General features: G+C 32.5%; 2 protein-coding genes across 2 annotated transcripts in view; one reads left to right on the forward strand and one right to left on the reverse strand.

The window, feature by feature from the left end:
- The window catches only part of LOC129224821 (CCR4-NOT transcription complex subunit 1-like), a 28,527-nt gene extending 18,369 nt beyond the window's left edge, over positions 1-10,158 (reverse strand). Inside the window, 4 exon segments of the mRNA XM_054859368.1 lie at positions 582-680; positions 2,157-2,264; positions 9,902-9,964; positions 9,966-10,158. Coding sequence (XP_054715343.1) covers positions 582-680; positions 2,157-2,264; positions 9,902-9,964; positions 9,966-10,004 — 309 coding nt within the window. The 5' untranslated portion in view covers positions 10,005-10,158.
- Positions 10,159-10,754: 596 nt separating this feature from the next.
- LOC129224066 (transcriptional repressor CTCF-like) overlaps positions 10,755-21,727 on the forward strand; it is a 53,243-nt gene continuing 42,270 nt past the window's right edge. The window contains exons 1-2 of the mRNA XM_054858466.1: positions 10,755-10,800; positions 20,147-20,330. Coding sequence (XP_054714441.1) covers positions 20,148-20,330 — 183 coding nt within the window. The 5' untranslated portion in view covers positions 10,755-10,800; position 20,147. The remainder of the gene's footprint in view (positions 10,801-20,146; positions 20,331-21,727) is intronic.

Below are 21,727 nucleotides of genomic sequence, written 5' to 3' on the forward strand. Positions count from 1 at the left end.
TGCTAAGAAAGGACTAAAAGACTTTAAAACCCTTTTAAGCCAATATGATTCACAGTAATAACACTTTCAAATCCTCAGCCGTTGTGAGCTGTTCCTGAGATGAAAGTGAAAAATATGAGGCAGGCAAAAGCTTAATTTGTAAGAATTACATTTTGTCACATCGTATATGAAATTAATTTTTATGCAATTAGTAGATTTGCAAAGTAAAATATTTTTGCTGTGAATCTACTCCAAATTTCTACTACCAAATCTACTTATCAAAATATACTTCAAATTATTTTGCAGTATTTAATGAATATTAAATACTGAATATTATATTCAACGTTATACAAAAGTTCAATATTTGGTTGACTCTTGTATAACATTTTCCTGTTAATTTTTTTCTTCTCGTCAGTCCAGCGAAAAAGGTAAATCTGTTTTCAAATCTACTTTTGATTCAATATAACGGCACCATACAATGAGATCTGATACTGCTTTGGAGTTAGACTGTATGTATTTAAGCACATATTTTCTTGAAGAATTTTATGCGTAAACATTTAAAATACAAATCTGAATTTCATAGGCAAAAAAAAAAAAAATACCTTCTGTTGCTGAAGAGGACAATCTATTGCGTAGCAGAAAGTAGATACAAAATTTGGCTTGTTTAGAATTGCAGCACACTCCTGGATCAAAAACTGCGTCTATAAATATAAACAAATTGCATTTAATTAATTTTTAATTAAATTTCGTTAATTACTCAGAGAGTTTAAATGACCAATAATAATAGATCTGGATGCTATGAAAACTCAAACCTTGGAAAATATGAGTTTCTATTAGCTGTAACTAAAAAGTAGGATTTTTTAAGAAATGTAAATATTTTCATTAAAAAGAATAAATATTCGACAAAGTGTCTGCTGACAATAAAAAAGGTGGCTCAAAAGGTAATTGGGCACTGGTTATTAGCTAAAGCTTTGAATTTCAAGCCTATTGTTTGCCATTTCATAATTTCATAAGCTCTGATTGCAGAGATATATATATTAGAGCTGGAGAGACATCAGGTGCTGTTCAAGACATAAATGATTTCCTAAGTTTCCAAAAACAGAATTGGAAGTTTATTACAATATAAGCTATTGAAAATGACAAAACATAAGCCATCAATGGGGGGGGGGGGGGAGATTGTTTTCTTGAAAAGTATGAAAATTTATCTGCACAAGTGTATCTTATTCTCCTTGCTTTGGAGGCAAATCCGAATGTGCTGATAACTATGACTATTTCGCATGAATCGTAGTTTAATTTTTTACTTTTAAATAATTTTGGCAAATTAAACATTTATTTAAATTTTTGGCACAGTTAGCATATTTAGTCATTTGCAAGGAAGAACAAAATTCTTTTAAGTGCCTAAATTTTCTAAAAGGGTATTGTATGTTTATTATTGCTTTGGATGCTAATGTGCTAAAAACAAACTATTTCATCTAAACTGCATCCTCTACACTTCTTGAGCTTTTTGTATTTTAAAATTACTTTTATGCAACAAGTTGAAAGATCTATTTATCATCATAACTGTTACATGTAGTCGCCATATATCGTCTTCATTGCCTAAGCTTCCAAAAACAGAATGGGATATTTATCACAATCCAAACTATTAAAAATAACATACAAGGGTGAGTCAGAAAATAAGCTTTCCCTGTCGTCTGTGGACAGAGGTGTGCATGAAAGTCAAACAATATAAGGAACCATTAAAGGTACAACATAACTTTATTTGTCAACAAAAGTACCGAGCACATTGATCGATTTGTCCATGGCCCCACTAAATATGCTTACAGGCCTTGATAATTTTAGACTTTTCTACGTTAAACCGATGCAGCTCATGCATCCACCAATCATAATCAATGTTTCAAAGTTTGCTTATATTTTTGATAGGATGTCGCCCATTATGACCACAAAAATCGCCACTCGGAACCCCTGCATCCACCAATAAATGACAAAGTAATGGAAACAGAGGTGCCCTGTAGCACCCTCTTTGTTGCCATGGGTTTCAGCGATTGCCATGGCCCGTAAGTATTCAGAGGGGTCATGATTTGTCATGCTGCTTGACTAGTTTCAAAAAGCTCTCCATGGAAACATCAGGGTTTTTAAAGTCAAACACCAATAACATTTTTATACTGAAAAAGAATTACCTGATGGAAGTCTTTGCCACTACTTTTACCATCACCACTGAAATCGACATGAGAAAATAAGCAGCGCAGGAGATGCCTCTCAGCCTCTAACCCGTGATGGGATACAAGCTAAAAATATAGAATGAAAAAATATATCCATTTATAAAAATTATCTTGACTAAGGGTAATAAACAAGGACAAAACAATGAAATGTATTAAATACATTACATTAATGGGAATTCATTTGGGGAGCGAAAAGAAAATCGCACAAAAATTCTTTTTACACCAAACACTAAGAGTCGGGGTAGGAAGGTTTTTGGTAGTTTGAACTCTCACTTCAAAACCTGGTCAAAAAAGGTTTATAAGTAATAAAAAAGGTTAATAAGTAAAATTTAATTATTATTAAGAGAGGCTCCCATTTCTAAGCATGCTGAAAAGAAAAGATTATTTGATCTATAAGATAAATTTAAGCTTAAAAATAAAAACCATATTGAGCCTCACATCACTATTATGCTGTTAATAGTAAAACATGGTCAAATGCAGATTCAATCAATATTATTTTTAATTTGAATATAATACTAGTCGGGCACGAATCTATTTACCCGCAGACCTCGTGGAGCGGGGATGGGCCCAATCTAGTATAAGCAAAATTTAGTGGGTGGTAAGGGGCCCTGGTAAGTTTTAGCAGGGGGGGGGGGCCTAAAATTTGTAGATCCGGGCCTGAGGTTAGCATAAAAATGTTTAGTAATGGATCAACATCACTGAAAAAAAGGGGGAGGGTATTCCCATTCCTCACCTACTACTAAACCATAAAGTATTTTAAAGCAATTTAGTTTAGTTGAATACTTGACTATTAACTGAATATTCGTCATGTCTTGGGAAATGCAATTTAAAATGTTAGGACTGCTAAGTTTTATCGAATGACTATTTCAGTAATAACTTTTAAAAAGCTGAATAATTATTTCTCCCTCTTACTTGTCTTCAAACTAAATCTTTTTCAATTTACTATTAATTTGAAAATAGGTTGTACAGATTTTTCTTATGAAGTTCTTATATTTCAAAAATAAATTAGAGGTAAAAATGGCTTAGGGTTGGTTTGGGTAAGTGGAACCCTTTAGATAACAGGTCGCTTTTGAAACCTTACACAAAAGTTTTGAGAAATTTAACTTAATGTCTTATTTCATCTTAAAACATTATAGAAAAAATCAGAAGGGTGTCCCACTTACCCCATAATAAGGGATAAGTGGGTCACCCCCCTTTTATTTAAATCACGTATAGCTACCCCATAATAAGCAGCTAATTACCCATATAAAAATTTAATTTTCAGCATAATATACGACAACTATTTCTAGTTTGTAAATTATATTTTTCTTCAGCAAGCTTTTGTTTATAAACACTTTTATACTTTGAGGTTTTCTTCAGGTTTTTGACAGTTTTAATCAGTACTATACTTTTGTTGTGTCTAAAACCCAACTTTGCCTGGTGTGTAAACTAGACTTCCTTTATAAGTGCCCAATTTCCAAACTCCAGGGGTTTAAGTTTAACTAAGTTTACTGCATTGTCATTTAATATTTTCCATGTTTTAAACATTAATTTACTCTGAAATGAGATCTGACATGAACTTATCGTGAGACAAGGCAACAAATGATAGTACCAGTTCACATCTGGTGATGAGTTTTGGGTAAATACCCAATGGATAGGTAAATATTTTTAAGTATTATCCAAAACTCTGGGTAAATACCCAAAAATTGGGTATTTTGCAAATTAACTTAAAAGTGGAATAGGAGATTTTTTTTTCTGAATATATTAAATAGGAAAAATTGACACATATGAAAACACATATACATATTTTTTTAAGCAATGAAAGATTTGATGATATTATCAAAAAATAAATTCTGAATTAAAGATGATTAACTTTCAATGTGATTGGAGGAAAAATATAAGCGAATGGATAATTATGATTTTCAGAGAGGAAATGACTAGAAATTGCTGTGTTTGTTCACTGTTTGGGGGTTAATTTAATGGGTTAATGGACTTTTTTATTTAAAACCAGGATGCAGACAAAGTTTTTTTTTTTTTTTTTTTGTGTGTGTGGTGTAAATTGATAATTCCACAAAAAGGAGGTACTGATGATCGATTTCTTAAGTTTTTTTTCCTCAAAAATCAAGTATCATTTTGAAGCTTTCGAACTGAAACGTAAAAAACATAATAAAAATTACCACAAAAGTTTAAGCTTGTAAGAGTTCAGTGGCGCCGACTCCATGGGGCCTGAGGGGGCCCGAGCCCCCTCAAAAATATTTGAGGGGGCAGAGCCCCCCCAATAAATCAAAAAAATTATTAATTACATTATGCTTTTTAAAATCATAAATTTATCTTTTAGATAGTTTACCTTGTAAAATACATTTAGTAAAGAGTTAAAACAAATAATTATTACGGTTGTGTAAGCAGGTTAACTGAAAACGAGTGATGTGAATAATGATAGTGTAACAGTGCTACGAGTACTGTAAAAATTTGTCCCAGTGCGCGAATTACGGGTCAAGTCTGTTGCCGGTGCTGATCCGGAAAAAATATATGAGAGCTTGATTTGTGTATAATGGGAGGCGTGATAATTTTGAATACTTTTAGGAATTGTGTTTAAAAGAAAACCTTCACAAATCCTTCCCTTCCTCAGAATCGACGTATACCAAAGAAGTGAAAACAACCAAGGCAGCTCACCGCACACTTTCAAAATCCAAAAGGAATACAGTTGACTCCGGCTACTTTCGCGAAATGGCTATAACGCGATTTTTTCTCCAGTATTCACACCTAACGCGAATCACGCACCCGCAACACGCAAATTCTCGGGAGGGAATCGTGGTGTGTTCGTATCAGCTTTGGCTACTAAATTTTTTTTTTCATGAATGGATCTTTTTCCTTTTAGCATCGCTGAGAGTGGAAGTTCCTTTTTCATTTTAAATGCGAAATTTAATGAAACATAATGACACCTAAGAGCGCTGTTTCATTTAAAGTATGTGAAGATAAAAGGAAAAAGTTTCTGACAATTAAAGAAAAGCTAGAGCTTCTTGAAAAGCTGAAGCTCAACTAAAAAATGCGTTGAAGGTAGCACGAGAATTAGGTATGAGTGAATCTTCCATACATACAATTACAAGTCAAGAAAAGGAAATCCGTAAAAATTCACCGAGTAGTGTCTTAGTAAAATGCAAATATTTATGAAAATGGAAACTGCTCATGTATTGTGTACAAATATCATTAATGGATCGACTGTTCAGTGCAACTAAAGATGCATTTGCTTTTCTTACTATATACTGCGCTTACCGTATACCGGTTTACTTTTTCTTTCTTTCCCATTGATCATTGATTTTGTACATCGTAGCAGTATTTTATGTTAAATAAAACGGTATTTTTAAAAAACAAGTAACATTCAGTTCTTTATGTAAGAAACAGGAATGTACAGTTAGGGTCAGGGGCGGCAAATAGGGGGATCAAGAGGGGGCATTCGCACCCCCAAATTTTTTGATAAGAATGATAGAAAATAGGTGAATTCAATTTATGTAAGTCGGAAATCTCGTTGGCCCCAGAGCCTGTTGCTGGTCGTCACTTTTATTTGTATTTGTATTAGTATAAATACAGTACAAATCTTTGTTTGCTGAAATTTAAGACTTTTTTCCTTTAAAAACTTTAGTCTTTTTTCCCCTAAACTAAGAAATCGTCTGCAGCCTTTCTCAAGAACCTGTGACATACAGAGTAGTACTGAACTGTTGCTGGTACTGGGTGTATGCCTAATAACAACAAACTGAGAAATATATTTTATTTGTAACAAAAATCCCAATTTATGTAACTATGAAGGTCATTCCGAAAGTAAAGAACGATTCTGTACAAAAACTTCAATAACTGATATAAAAAAGAAAATCTTTGTTTATTTACTAATTGATACTTAAGTTAATTTTCTCCTAGTCACCTTTTAAATTTAAGCAATTGTCATAGCATTTTACAAGTTTTTCTTCTATGCCTTCTGCATGCACAGGTGCTGCCAAGCTGTTGAACCAGTCACTGACAGCTTCTATAAGTTCCTCATCACTGCCATAGCGCTTTCCACCCAAAAAGTCTTTCAACTTGGGGGGGAAAAGTGCAAGTCACTAGATGAAAGTCACCTCGGCGATTTGCCTGTAAATTTCTATGGGTCGCAGGCTTCTTGCATTTAAAAATCTTACGCACTACGCACCTTACACTCGGCGGGATCATTAATTGTAACGGACATTTTGAAATTGCACGGCTAAGCAATAATTAGCCATAGGGGATCGCAGCTAATGCCAGACTGAAGCAAAGCAATCCCAAGGTCAATAATAACGCGGCAGCGGTGACAACGGGAAGCATCCATACACCAGCACAAAATATTCTCTACTTTCTGGATGACCCTCGTTTATTCTAATAAGTGTTTTTCGTTATTTAGATGATGACTTAGAAATTCATGAAGTATTTTCAGCTTTTCCAGAACATAGAAAACTGATAGAGAACCATGGTTAATTTTAAGTAAAGAAGACATTGCCTCATATAGGCTAAATATTTCACTTGTGTGCCCAGTGTAACGATGGTATGTCCAATATGAGAGGCTCGTGAAAAGTGGTGCGGCTGCATGGTTTTCACAAGAAAATTCCTTGATATTTTACATTCACTTTTACGCTCTTTTTTAAGTGTATATTTATTTAATGAGTGTTCATCCCTTTCCTTCTGCTAGAAACACGTTTCAGCTGCTCAATACATTATAATGCTTTCATAGAAACTTCTTAAAAGTGCATGTGATTCTTGAATAAAAAAAGACATATCAACCAAATACCTTTTATGGGGCTCTATAATTATGCAATCGCGGAGTGACACAATATAATCTTCAAGAGTTAAAACGATAAAAACATTTAGAACTTCAAAGCAGTGATTTGACGACTGGAAAATATATTGCAAAACGATTCTTTCGATGGTGAAAAAGCTTATGCCCTTTAGCATAGCACAAGCAATATGCCGACAGAATGGTTTTCACATTTAGACACTGCAGTTTCGTCCTTGTTATGGACTCATCAGTCTGGAATAGTGAATAACAGAGCTTGAGGCAGATGATATCTCATTGAAGCTGAGAGCGCCGACATGACTAGATTATTCAATGATGAAAAGTTTAAAAACCTCACGGTTTTTGAAGTAGCCTGGTTGATTTTGAAGAGCAAGATACAAAAAGTGTTTTCATACATAACTTTGTGTTACTTCAATTATTTTTCAACCATTACAATCAGCTTAGCTAGTAGAGAAAGATTTTTTTATGTCTCAGGAAATTAGAGAAATATTTTCGAAGCACAAAGGGGGGGGGGGGGGGGGAATAAAAAAAATAAAACCTTTTCCATTTAACTGAACTGGCAAAACAGCAAGACATTGGGCACTGATAGATTAGTAACTTAACACGATTTCCTGCTCTTCCAAATTCCAAAAATAATGCATTATAACTTTTCCAAAAGGTATAAAAACTTTAGTGCGACATGTTTTGTATAATAACTTTTTAGTCAATGAATCAAAATTTTAATTGTTTCTAAACACTATTTTTATTTATATTAAACCGATTTTATGACAACTTCTTGTTAGCTAACGTGTGTTTGGTTTCACTTTGGGGTTATACATATTTAAGAAATTCGACCCCCCAAATGAAATGGTGAAATGCCGCCCCTGGTTAGGGTAGAGTTAAGAGATGATTTTTAACAGTTTGAGGGAGTGTTTACAAGTGTCAAAAATAATTGGGTACGTTTATAAAAAAATTCTACACATGCCTTTTTCCACAACGCGAAATTTCGACTTACGCGAGGGGTCTTGGAATGCATCCCTCGCGTAGGTCGGGACTCGAGTGTACTACAAGGCAATATACATTGAGGTTTGTAAAATGGTGCAATTTTGCATTATTGGGTGATTTACATCAACTGGACGCACACAGGTCGTTGCAGTTGAACAAGAGTGCTTGCTTTTATTAAACAAAGGTGAAACATTTCGAAAAATCAACTAAGTTTTTCAAAAATGACCTAGACATTGAGAGACTGCGTTTACGCTTGAATACGTTAGCGGATATCACTAATAAAAAAACAACTGGTCTTAAAAAGCATGCATAAATTAAATTACCTTTTTACAAAAATACTGTGTGTGTTCGTATTTATTCCCCCCCCCCCCCAATATTTTTTAAGTCGGAGTTTCTGGGAGTGCCCTTCAATGCAAGTCAAGCACCCTACCTTTTCCATGCCTAGCTACGGCACTGCATGACTCCCCATAAAATAGAACAAAAAAATGTCTCTTACTAAGACAAGTGGCATGATCTAGTTGAACCAGAGAAATTTGTATACCAATTTTTGGATTGTTTTACTTTGAAAACGCCATGTCACATACTGTTTGTTTGTTTAAATTATACACACCAGAAAGTATGTAAATTGGCATTTTCAAGGCACAAAAAACAACCTTTTTTGGGGGGGGGGGGGTAACCTCCGTGGGATTACATAACCATATAAACCCCCGGTGATGACTGGCCCAGCCCCCTCAATAATTTTTCCAAGTCGGCGCCCCTGTAAGAGTTACAAGCCTTAGTGCAAAGGTATTATCAACATGATGCTACAACGCATATATTTCAACCTATATTTACAATATTTTTCAAATTTTTTAACTGATTCAGATGCCTGCCACGGCATTTTAGAATACATGTAGCACAAAAAATTAGACTTAAATCAAATATTTTTGTCTTGAAATTACATACACAAAATTGTCACAAAAATGTGAGTATTGAAATAAGAAAAGTGCTTTCACATGGGAAAGTTAAATATCCGAGGTCCAAGGATCAGTAAAGTTTTATTGTGGACTTGTGCTGGTCTACTGTCGAAAATGACGGATACCTTTTTGTAGAATTTCCAGCAATATGTAACTAAAAATGCGGTGAATCATTCCATATCCAGGATGATATTTATAAAAAATTATGGAGATGCCTTTAAATGTACTAATACCTACTTTTTATTTAATGTCATTACTATGATCATTATTTAAAAAACAAATTCTTTTAAATAGCTTGAACAGAAGAAAAAATTTTCTGTATTGCTCTTAACAGTTACCTAAATAATAAAAGTAAATTTCCCTCTCCCCCCCCCCCCTTTCCTTTAAAAAGTATTTTAATTTTTAAATGGATGGAGATAATTAAGTGATAATGGTTAAAGAAGGACAAGTAAATAAATTTGTTATCTTGTTACTAGAAAGTATAGTTTTCAAATATTTTCTGAATAAAATTCAATATTCACTAAGTAGAATCCTTCTTGGTTCATTAGTGAACAAACTTTAACAACTATGGATGTGCTATCTTAAATGAAACAAATGTCACTTAAACAATGAGTGAAATAGGTGACAGCGCAAAAAAATATTTCGTATTTCATAAACATGCTAGCTTTAGTTACTAAAATCAACACAAAAAATAATAAGGTCAGTATGGATGGGGAAAAAAAAGGAAATTATCATCTGCCATAAATTAACGCATCACTAACAGTGTGATGCTATTTTGCAATTTCAAAAACATCATTAATATTCTTTAGAGACATATCAAAATTTCTATTTGAAAACTGTGCAAAAAACAGCTTGAAAATAAAAATTGAAGGAAAATACGATAAAAGTCATGTGTACTCATGATGCAAGCTACGAATTGAGTGGTCATGTCATACCAACAGAAATGTAAAAAAGAGGAAATAATTATAATATAATTATTAACATACTCTAGATATTTCCTGCACGCTAGATTTAAAGTTCTTCTTAGTTAAATTTGCCACGGAATAACTAAATATTAGACAAAGCAAAAGACAACGAGTCCAGGTTCATAGTTCCATGAATACTACACAGAAAGCTTCAAACCGCTTTGAAGCTTTCTTAGTAGGGAAAATTAGAGTTTTATCAATGAAAGCAGTTTCTCTGAAATCAAGTACCAAGAAACTAAAACACAACATCGATAAAAGTAGCAAAAATTTTCATTAAACTAATGGCGAACATTCACAACAATTTTTGACACACCATTGCCAATTCATACAAAAGTCATGCATTAACACCTTTTGGAGCATAGAAAAGAGAGAGAGAGAAGAAAAGTGATTTCTGAAACATGCTATATAAAGAAATTCAAGAATTAAAACAAATTGAAACAACTTTTTCTAAGAAAAAAAACTAAAAAAAAGCATTTTTTTGATCTACAACCTCTGTTCTAAATTTTTTTTTCATTAAAATTGAATATGAGATTTTTTTTTTCATTTATATTGTTTCAAAATAGATAGAAATAAGGAAAATGTTATTAAATTCAAAACATAAGTAGCAGCTCTTAATATTAATGCATTTTAATAGAGAATTAATGGAACATTAATATCTATAATTTGGCAGAAAACATGTTGAGCTCATTTTTCTCAATTTTGCGACAAAAAAGTTTAAAGACGTGAAAAAATTTCTATTTATCAGACGAAATGGTCTACTATTACGCATGGATATTTTTAAAAATAACCTTTTTTCGAAAAGTTAAAAGTGTATATATGAAAATTTTGCCTTCAAATGTTTAACTGTAAAGGTTTTTAACTGAAAGAGATGACTCCTGCATCCAAATATTCATATTTTGTTGAATTTTAAGGTCATATGAGTAAGTTTTATTGTAAAGAATCTGGTTAAATGTTCAAAAGGACGAATAACAATGCCTGCTGAACAATTTCATTAAGAATTTACTTAATGAGTTCATTCGTCAATGTACTAGATGGCGCTTCCGTTAGCCTTTCTTTATGGAAATATGATTCTTGCATCTAGCGCCAGGGTACTCTGATATCGATAGAAATTATTAAACTTTTATAGTGAAGTACTGAGGAGTGTAATTGTTTTTTAAAACCTTAGGGGTAGTTGCGAAAGATATAAACTGATCCGTCAATGCATTTCTTTTGCAAAAAGCAAAATTGCTGACATCAGCACAATTATGTTGTGTTGTACATCCAATAACGAATAACAGTTATACAGGGTTCGTACGGGTCATGGAAATCCTGGAAAGTCATGGAAAAAGAAATAAGCAAATTTCAGACCTGGAAAAGTCATGGAAAATTGAAATTTTCAGTCTAAGTCATGGAAATTTATTTTCAGTCATGGAAAAATGTTCTGGGAAAAAGTAACAGTAGCAAAAAAGAGCATTAGAAATCTTGAGTGATTTACTATTGCACCATGAAAGCTATTTAAACTGGAAAATTGAACGATCTCAAAAAACATTGCATCCAAGTTCGTTTCCATCACTCCTAAATCTTTATTTTAAAATTGATCAGAGTTTATCTCAATTTGTTGAAGGTTTTGGATAATCTTTAGTCAGGCGATAAAATACAGAAATAGGGGAATTCTAATGCTCAAAAACAGTAGTGCCCAATATACAGCCCGCAAAACTAATCCATGCAACCCACTGGTACATTCAGTGTCATTATTCAAACATGTTCTGGAATTTCTGAACCTATTAATTTATATGCATTTGAAAATGTACAAATAAGTAAAAAAGTACATTTAAATCAAAAGATTTATTTATTATGAAATGTTTTTATTTTTATTTTTTAAAAATAAATATCTGGTTTAGAAACATGAATTTACTAAAGAATGTGGCTTTATTTTAAAGAACCAAAAAATTGTCAAGTTCACACTAAAAGCAATTTTTGAAGCAAATTTATTGAAACTTAGTAGTGTTTCATTCAACTTTTCCCCAATCATTATCATTCTTCCTGTTTATAAAAAAAATAATCGACATTTAAGCATCATTCACTGTAGTTTTACTTAACTTAAACTGATGTGATGAAAACAGGTAAGAATTATTCAGTTTTTTAGGTGTACACCGGTATTTTTTGAATCAGGTAGTGGCATTCACATAGCAAGTTTTGCTAATGCTCATTTCCGAAAAAAAAAGGCAAGTTTGATATTAAATAATACTATTCTCTTCATGTAATAAGGTCATGAAAATTTTCATGAAGTCATGGAAAAGTCATGGAATTTTTTCATCCAAATCGAGTATGAACCCTGGTTATAATAAATTGATTTTTAATTGAACATTTTAAAGTTTCATTCGCGTTCTTAAAGTCAAGTCAATTGAGCATTAAATTTGCTTTCTAATACAAGCATAAAGACTACAATTTTACATTAGTACACATGTTATCTTCCGTTCAGAATAATTTATTCAAACCCTGAACGTAGAGGCGGACAAAAAAAAAATAGAGATCCGCTGAGTAAATAGCGCACAAAACTACCAATTATATAAATTATTTCAGTTACATGAATTGGCAAACTATAAAGCCCCATTGTTACCCCTCTACTTTAAATTCTTAATTTAAAACTGGTAAACGTGTTATGATTGAAGCAAGATCAGTCATTTTAAATTAGGTCTGCTGTCAATGCCTATATTATTTTATAAAACAACCAAACCATACGCACATATTTGAAACAAAGCTTTAATATCTTAAAGCCTGGGACCAGGGATATCTCAAACTTAATTCTTTGAAAGAGGGAAATTCTCAATTTAAAGAATAAAAGTCAATTCTGTCAATGAAAAATTGCTGTTATATTTTTCGTCTCACAAAAAGACAAATGGGGGCAGTTTAGGGAGGTCACAGTGACCTCCCTAAAAACCTGCCTGGGGCTAGGTTAATTGCTTTCTCTTCCTCACCACTCTGAATGAGAGGTCAGACTGAAGGGTTGTATGAATCAATGCATTGTGCATTTTGTTTTTGTAATATTGTTCACAAACAAATTTGCAAAATGGAGACCATGCATTTGTTACATTTAAGTCAGGAACTGTCTTAACTTCCTGGTAAAATAGAGCTTGGTCTTGTATTATAAAATTAAAATTGGTTTCAAAACTATGCTATCCATCTTCAAAGAACTCTTGTCATTTTGGAGTTAGTTGTAGGGTTTTGGTGTACATAAAACAATCAGTGCAATCAAAAATTACTTTTAAATTAAGGATTTTTAATTTCTTTGAAAAGTGGAACCCTTTTCCCCTGGAACCTCTGTTGTATTTTCATTTGTATAGTTATAATGTGACATTCTGAACCTGGTTTATTTGTGATAACATTGACAATTATTTAGCGTAATATTGGCATCATAAAGTTAACGCAAAATTTCTTAAAATAATTTGAAATCAAAAAATATTTTAAAATATTAATGAGATAAATGGTAGTTATTTTGACTAACTTAGGTTCACTAAAAAGGGGCTTTTTTTATGAAAGTTGAACTATCATATCGGGATGAGCTATTAGTCTGTAATTTTTTTTTCTATATTGGAAATGGTAAAGGTGCATGCATAGCATTTTATGACAATTGAAAATAATTATCTTTTAAGCTACAAGTAAATTCCACTAAGGGTGTTTAAGGTAATTTTTGGTTCAAGGCTGATTAATATGCCATTTCGATAGTTTTCTTATTCTTGGACTGACATAGTCAAAAGAAAGTGATCAAAAAGCTTAATTATTGATAAAGTCAAATTTTTAATTCAGAATTCATTTGATATTTTCTTTACTGATAACTAACTTCACCATAATCTTTCAATGATTTCTTAATAAATATACAAAAATTTCAATTGCTTCCTATTCTTAAGAGCTTTTTATTATTGAGAATATAATAAAAATTCTCAGAGACCACATGAGTTATATTTTTTTTTTTTTTTCTAAAGCACAACGTCTTTTGTGATCAGTAAGTGTATAATTTACTTATTTGCCCTGCAAGAAAATATATAGTTCCTTATTTTTGAAATTGACGCTTAAATTGGCTATTTTAGATAGCCAATTCCTCACAAAACGTCGAACTTTCCAATGCAAATCTGTGCTCTGAAAAAAGAAGCATGTAGCTAGTCCTTAAGGTCAAAATTCTTGATTATAATATTCTTTTGAGACAACTATCATGTCTTTATATACATTCCCATGTAATCACATCATAACATTTTAAATGAACAATTATTCAAATTCTGCAATTATTTCCAGTTTATGATTTTGACAACTTGATCAATAGCAGTCTTATAACTGAGAGAGATATTTTTTTGCAGCCTGTAAATTATGCAGTGGTTACCATGGGCACTCATATGCAAATTTTTTGGGAGAGGGGAGGGGTTTTTTTTTTGGTTTAGCAGGATATTTTCCCTATGGAAACCAATTTTGGAACAGATTAAAGTTAATAAAATTTGCCATTTTCAATGACTTATTCATTAATGCCTCGAGAAGAAATATTTTTACATTTTTGCAAAGAAAAAAGTATTGAAAGCAAGGAAGTTCTAATTTCTGAGGGGGGTGGGCTTGAGCAATTTTCACTTTCATTTTTAGATACGAAAAAATAGTACATGGAATCAATATTAACTGTACTCTGCTAGGTTCTGTAAGGTATTTTTTCTCAACGAGTCATAATTGTAAGCACTGTCTAGGTTCGTTTACTGGGCTGTTGCTATTTTGAGTTTTTATCTTAGTTTCAAAAGAAAAATCATCCGTAATGAGTTTAACGTTTTTTCAGAGCACTATTCCACCTCAAACCACATGTCATGTGTGCGTTGTGTGTGCTTTTTCCAATCATTTTATAGCTGTAATCTCATGTATTCAAAGCTTAGGACAAGGTGGCCTGTTAGCCTGAAGAAATATGAAGTTCAATGAAAATTTAAAGGAATATGATCCATGGCATAGGTTGCAGCATTGACAAATTTAGGGGAAAGTGGGTAAATTAAAATGGACTTGCTCTCATTTAAGAGGGAAGGGTTCTCCATTGTTAACAGATACTGTTTTACGTTAGGAGGTATATCGCTGGCCATTGAAACGTGAGACTTGACCCCCATACAAAATCTTCTGGATCTGCTCTGGACTTGAGCACCCACTTGCCTCCCCATATGGGTGCCCATCAGTCTTGCATAATATAAGATGAACGCACGAACAGCGTGCACAGAAAGTTTTTGACTCTGCAGAAATTTTTTTTCAAACTGCTAACGTTAATTTTTTTTAAATTTATTTATTTATTTTTTTTTAAAGGGAATTTAAAAAAAAATCCCAGTTTATTTCTGCTAAAGCCTTTCTCCAAAAGCCTTTTAAAGCATATGGTGTGAAAAAAAATAATGGTTTTCTTCAGTTGGTAAAAAATAAGCACAAACTATATGTTATTGTTAAAAAAAAAAAAATTAAATGATTTAAAGCTCTTTATTTTTTGGTCTCTTTCATATTTGAATATAAATTTAATTCTTTATTCAAGGATGACTTAGGCAAATTAATTATTTGCAGAAAATTTTTCAGTTAGGATTTGTGTTCACAGAAAGCAACATTTTTAGTAAGTTGTACAGTTTCATTAATTGTGCTTTGCTCCATTGGTAAAATATCAATTCAGTTGTTCCATCTCCTTTCGTTTTTTTCAAGAAATGAATACAGGGTTCGTACGCCCTTGAAAAACCTTGAAAAGTGCTTGAAAAAGAAAAGTTCATTTTCAAGTGCTTGAAAACCTTGAAAAAGTTTTAAAACCTTGAAAAAGTTTCTTAGTGCTTAAATTCTCCCAAAAATCAACGAATTGTGCTTAGAAGTTTTAAAAAAGTATTTCACCAATGCAATTTTCTGAACATGTGTTCAGTATGCAACATCGCGAAAAATTGCTTCCGTGTTTGGGATTTCAATCCTTTTGCATCTTGTAAATATTTTGATGTTTTTTACAACCGAAAGATATTTTGACATATGGTACCTTAGATTAGTTTATTTTTTGTTTAATTTCATTAATTAACAAAGAAATTAATTTGGAAACCATGACAACATTGACCTTACTCGGGTTTCGCGGAAAATTGCTCTTGTGTTAGAAATTTCAATCTTTTTGCATCCTGCAAATATTTAAATATTTTGGCTAATCAAATGTTAGTTTCGCATATGCTACCTTAGATTACTATATTTTATGTTTAATTTCAGTAAAATATAAGTTTATTTTATGGGAAACATGACAACATTAAACTTAATTCTCGAAAATTTGCTTCCCTTGTTTGAGATTTCAATCCTTTTGCATTTTGTAAATATTTTTATATTTTTGGCAATTAGTAGTTATTTTGACTCTGCTAAATCAGATTAGCTTATTTTATTTTTTATTTTAATAACTAAAGAGTTAAAGAATTTATTACCTTGGTCTTGTTTAATTATTTGCTAATTTATTTTTGCAATTTTGAATGATTATCTTTACCTAATTTTTGGTCATAGCAGATTTTTTTAAAAAAAATTTAAATTTCAGCAGTTGAGCACCTAAAAATTAACTTAAAGTTTGTATTTTAAATATAAAGTTGATTTATATAATTTTATTTATAAGTACATCATATTTTTATGTCTGCTAAAATAAATAAGGTGTATAACAGGGGTGGTTGTGTTATGATTATTCACTTGAAATCCAGTAGTGTTCGTTTTTATGCTTTTACCTCCCTATATCTCCAATTTTCCCCTTTTCCTCAAATGTTCAAAATTACTACTTTATTAAGGTTGTGGGTACTTGGAGCTTACTGAAAGAGGCTTTAATCAGCAAAGGGGTAGATAGCTTAAGGAGGGTCATTCATCTTCATTTGGATCTAATAAATTGACCAGTACAAGCCTAGCTAGGCCCAGTGCCTGTTGCTGGTTATCAACAGGCACTGGGCATGGTATTTCTATGCAAAATATTTTGACTTAATAAACTATTTTATGAATTGTATGCATAGCAAAAGTTGTTGTTGTACATATGTATATTGAAGTAATAGGGGTCTTAGTTTTAAAAATTATTTCCCCCCCCTCGCCCCATTTTGCTCTTTGAAACTTTCAGGTAATTTTTTATGAACTCACAAATCACCTGAATATTATTGCCTTTCTAAATTTACATTCTAATTTCAACAATAACCCATTTTTTCCCAAAATAAAACTACTTTTGTCATAATATATGTCAACTTCTTGTGAATCTTTTCAATTTCGAAATATAGCTCTATAAATCTGAACTTGCACATTTATTGTCTATTGCAAGTTAATCATTGAAAGCTGAATAGGCTCAAGTTTGCATTCAGAGTATTTATCACTGCTTAAGCTGCTTTTGTATATTTTGAGGTGTAGAGACTGGACTGTGGACTTTCATAAACTTTTCTTACTTCCTAATTTTTAAATTTACTCGAGGACAGTTGAAATGCCTTATTGTCTGAACAGCTAATAAATACATACGAGTAATTGATTTGCATACTTATAAATGATTTGCAAACCTAATATTTTTAGAACTTAATAGTGAAAACTGAAATAACTTTCTGGGTAGTGTTTTTGTCCTAACCCCCCTTATATTGTAATAAACCACTGTATAGATATCGGAAATAAATGTTGAAACCCGGGGGGGGGGAGGGACTTCAAAAACTCCTCTCTGGCAATGCCATTGAACTTGGGTATTTTAGTTTCTTCCCATAAAAGTTAAAAGCACTTATGAAAGGTTTTTTTTTTTAAGTATTAATTTGCTGATTCTAGAAAATATACAAACCTCTGACTGCTGCAACCTTTGAAAAACCTCAAAATTAAACCTCTTGGTATCTGCTTCTCTTTATGACCAAACTTTTCAAACATTTTCAGAAAAACTTTCAACGCAGTAGATCTTTCATCAAAGTGTCTCTCGTTGAAGAAAAAGCAATTTTGCTTTCCTATACTTTTTTTGTATTATTGCCTTATTTCTATGTGTTTGTAGTAAATGAAATCTGCATACAATATTTTTAGTACAAATTTATGATATTGCCTTGAAAACAAAATTTTTTACCTTGAAAAGTACTTGAAAAGTGCTTGAATTTTTTTCTGCCTAAAGGGTATGAACCCTGGAATAGAGAATCCTATTCAGTAGATTGTATTATCAGTGATTAAAAAAATGATTTCATTAGTTAAATGGGCTGCAAAATCTCTGACATGATGGAAATGGTTCTATTTGAAAATGAATTTTGTCAAATTTCTCTAGCTGGTTTTCCACCTGACATACGAGTATATTTAACCCCATCTTCAAATTCAAAGGCTGAGTAAAGCTTTTGCAATTGAATAAGCTTCACTGCTTTGGGCTATCGGATAACTGACTAAGTAAGGAGGTCCAGTTGCTTTACCATACTTTTTTTGTTGTCACATAAACAATAAAACATTATTGTTTTAATAGTTTGTGAGTTCATGATATTTTTAAGTAAGGTATGCAACAGGTTTTTCTTCTAACTCATCATGAACAGATTCCAAATGATGACACATTTTAGTAGGAACAATGGAGCATAGAGCTATCATTGAGCTTGAGTTATTTCAGAGAGCTTTAATGCGTACAACACAGTGAAAAGTAGTAATTTTTTGGCTTAAAGTATTTAGTGAAGTTCCTTCTATAAAAACACCATGTGGCTTCCGAGAGAATGCCCGTGCAGCTCCCTCAATTTCATTTACTTTCTGTGCCTTGGTCCAGAATTTACTATTTTTTTTGCTGTAGCTGTCACCTATTTAATAATACATGAAAAAAATCACCAATTCTTTTGAATCACAAAGTGCCTTAAAAATGCTTATTTAATCATGTATGGTTCAAAACGAGTACTATAAAATGGGGCTTACTTCTACCAAGGACGAAGCATAAAGTATTATTGAAAGCAATATTGAACATCTCAGTTACAACATCCAGAACTTGCAGTTTCACCCTTATTTAGGCTCATCAGTCTGGAATAGCCATAACTTAGCTGCAGACAAATAGCCTCATTTAAACATACTTGCAACTAAAAATATTTTAGCCAACTAGCAAGTGATCACCAATCTTATTATGGTTCCAGCTTGAAAACCTGGTAAAAAAGGTACAAATTATCACTCCATAGCCAGAGCTAAGGGGCTGACTATATATATAAATGATGTCACATTTTTTTCAACATATTTTCTTTGTCACAGTCGCACTTCAGTTTACTCCCTCCCGACTCCTCTCCAGTGGTGTAACGAGAAAAATGCATAAGAACTGAAATTTGGTTGAATTTCATTAGGATGAGGGGTCGATATGGTTAGTTTTCATTGTTTTCTAAGGTCAAAAAAAAAAAAAAAATCCTGCGTTTGGAAAGGGGGGGGGGGATATGTTCTCAAATCCCTCCTTTAGATGTACACATGTTGCGCTTTATGAACATATTGTTATACTTTCATTTCAACTAGAATGTGTGATGTCATACTTATTGTTACCCCATCCTACCACCTTTTCACGATTTTATATACCTCTCTCCCATCTCAAAGCCTGACGTTTGTGGGAGATCCCTAAACAAGTGAAGTTTCTTTGAAGCTTCACTTTGTACTCGCCTCCTGTAACAGCTTTAGCCAATAAGAGCATTTTATCGACATTTTTGTAAATTACATTTCTTAAAAGAATAGAAGAAAAAAATCTTTGCATTTAAAATGAACTTTACTTCAGCAAGCCATTTGAATTATTATTTTTCTTTGTGCATCTCAAAAAATGCACTTCATTATATGCCACTCAAAAAAGATTCGTCTCTTTCTGTGCCTCACTTTCACTTTCCCAATGGGAAAATGCAAATGCCAATGGGGAAAATATGAATGCCTTGGTAGGAAAGTCATCTATCAGGGATTTGAAAAGGAGTTCCAGATTCAAAGAATTATGTTTTTATTTAATATCTCCATTAATTAAAGTTGCACAGTTATAACACCTAGCTAAAAATGTAGCCAGGAAAATTATGAATCTAACAATTCCTAGTTCAATGCTCAGCTTTCTGTCATTCTCCAGGAGTCGTGATGACATAGATAAATAGATAGTCACATACAACAACTTCTATTAATTTTAGATATTAATTTGGAAATAGCCGTAACCAAACTACCGGAAAATAAGCTCATTTGCTACAATTAATGTTTCACTTATGTTTAGTTTACCATTTCTTGTTTATTGGTTGTGTAACATGCATGATATTTCTGCTTTTTTTTTTTTTTTCTGCCCTTATTTTCAAAATTTTATGTTTCACTTTTTTTTTTAAATTTCTTTTTCAGAATGGATGAATCAAGAGTAGAAATGGAAGAAGCAACTGAAATACAAAATTATTTAGCTTCGTTCCATAAAGAAATTGAAGGTGAAGACCTTGAAGATTCAGAATCAGAAAATGAGTTGGAAGAGCACTTGTCAGATGAAGATTGCTCAAATACTAATTTGTTTGAATATAATGCAGGATATGAGGTAAGAACAGTAGCGTAGCTAGGGAGGGAAGGAGGGGGCAGTCTGCCCCAGGCAGCACTTTTTTTTGGGGGGGGGGGGACATCAATTTCACACTTTTGATGTGAAAAAATTTAACGCTTTTTCCTAGTAAGGAAATCATTAGTCTGTTACTGGGAGCAAAAAAAAAGAAAGAAAGAGAAAGTTTTTGAATTTTTTGATACGACAATAGTTATAAAATTACTCCAATACAAAATATGTGTTTTTCTTGTGGACATCTCAGCACTATTGTTTGTCTTTTTTCTTCCTTTGTCTGACGCTACAGACGGAGTGAGGTGATGGTGTTAAGTCAAGAGACCACGTTTTTTTTTTCTTTTTACTGTTAAGGCTGACTATTGCGGAAGAAATAATAAATTTCATAACCTTTCGTTACTTAATACAAATACAAATACAAATGTGACGACCAGCAACAGGCACTGGGCCCAGCTAGGCTGGTCCTAGTCAATTAATTAGTCCCCAATGAAGATCAATGGCCCTCTTAAAGCTATCCACTCCCTTGCTCATTACCACCTCTTCCGGTAAGCTATTCCAAGTGCCCACGACCCTGCTAAAGTAGTAGTTTTTCCTGATTTCCAAGTTAGCCTGAGATTTAAATAGCTTAAAACAATGACCCCTTGTCCTGCTTTCCCCGCAAAAATTTAATCCATTTACATCTTTCATTTTGATAAATTTAAATAACTGAATCATGTCCCCTCTGACTCTCCTTTGCTCCAGGCTATACATGTTAAGCCTATTAAGTCTGGTATCATAATCTAAATCTGAGAGTCCCCTTACTAATTTAGTTACCCTTCTTTGAACCCTTTCCAATACAAAAATATCTTTCTTCAGATAAGGCGACCAAAACTGAACAGCATACTCCAAATGAGGTCTGACTAAACTCCTATATAAAGGCAGAAGAACTTTCTTAGATTTGTTTGAAATAGATCTATTGATGAACCCAAGCATTTTGTTGGCTTTGTTACTAGCAATACTGCACTGTTGACTAAACTTGAAGTCCTGATTTATAAAGACACCCAGATCCATAACATTTTCTGCCTGATTTATGACTGAACCCTGTAAACGATATCTCATACGCTTATTTCCATGACCTAAGTGTAGCACTTGACATTTCCCTACATTAACTGCCATACCCCATTTATCTGAACACTTAGTAATATGATCTAAATCCTCTTGCAGCTGTTTTACTTGTTCTTCATTTTCTACAATCCCCATAACTTTTACATCGTCAGCAAAACAATTCATGCTTCCAGAAATATTATCATTGATGTCATTCATAAATATAATAAACAAAAGAGGCCCTAAAACTGATCCCTGAGGAACCCCACTTAAAACATCACTCCAATTAGAATGATTTCCTCTCA

This window comes from Uloborus diversus, chromosome 6 (genome assembly GCF_026930045.1).
Source record: "Uloborus diversus isolate 005 chromosome 6, Udiv.v.3.1, whole genome shotgun sequence".
Taxonomy (NCBI): Eukaryota; Metazoa; Arthropoda; class Arachnida; order Araneae; family Uloboridae; genus Uloborus; species Uloborus diversus.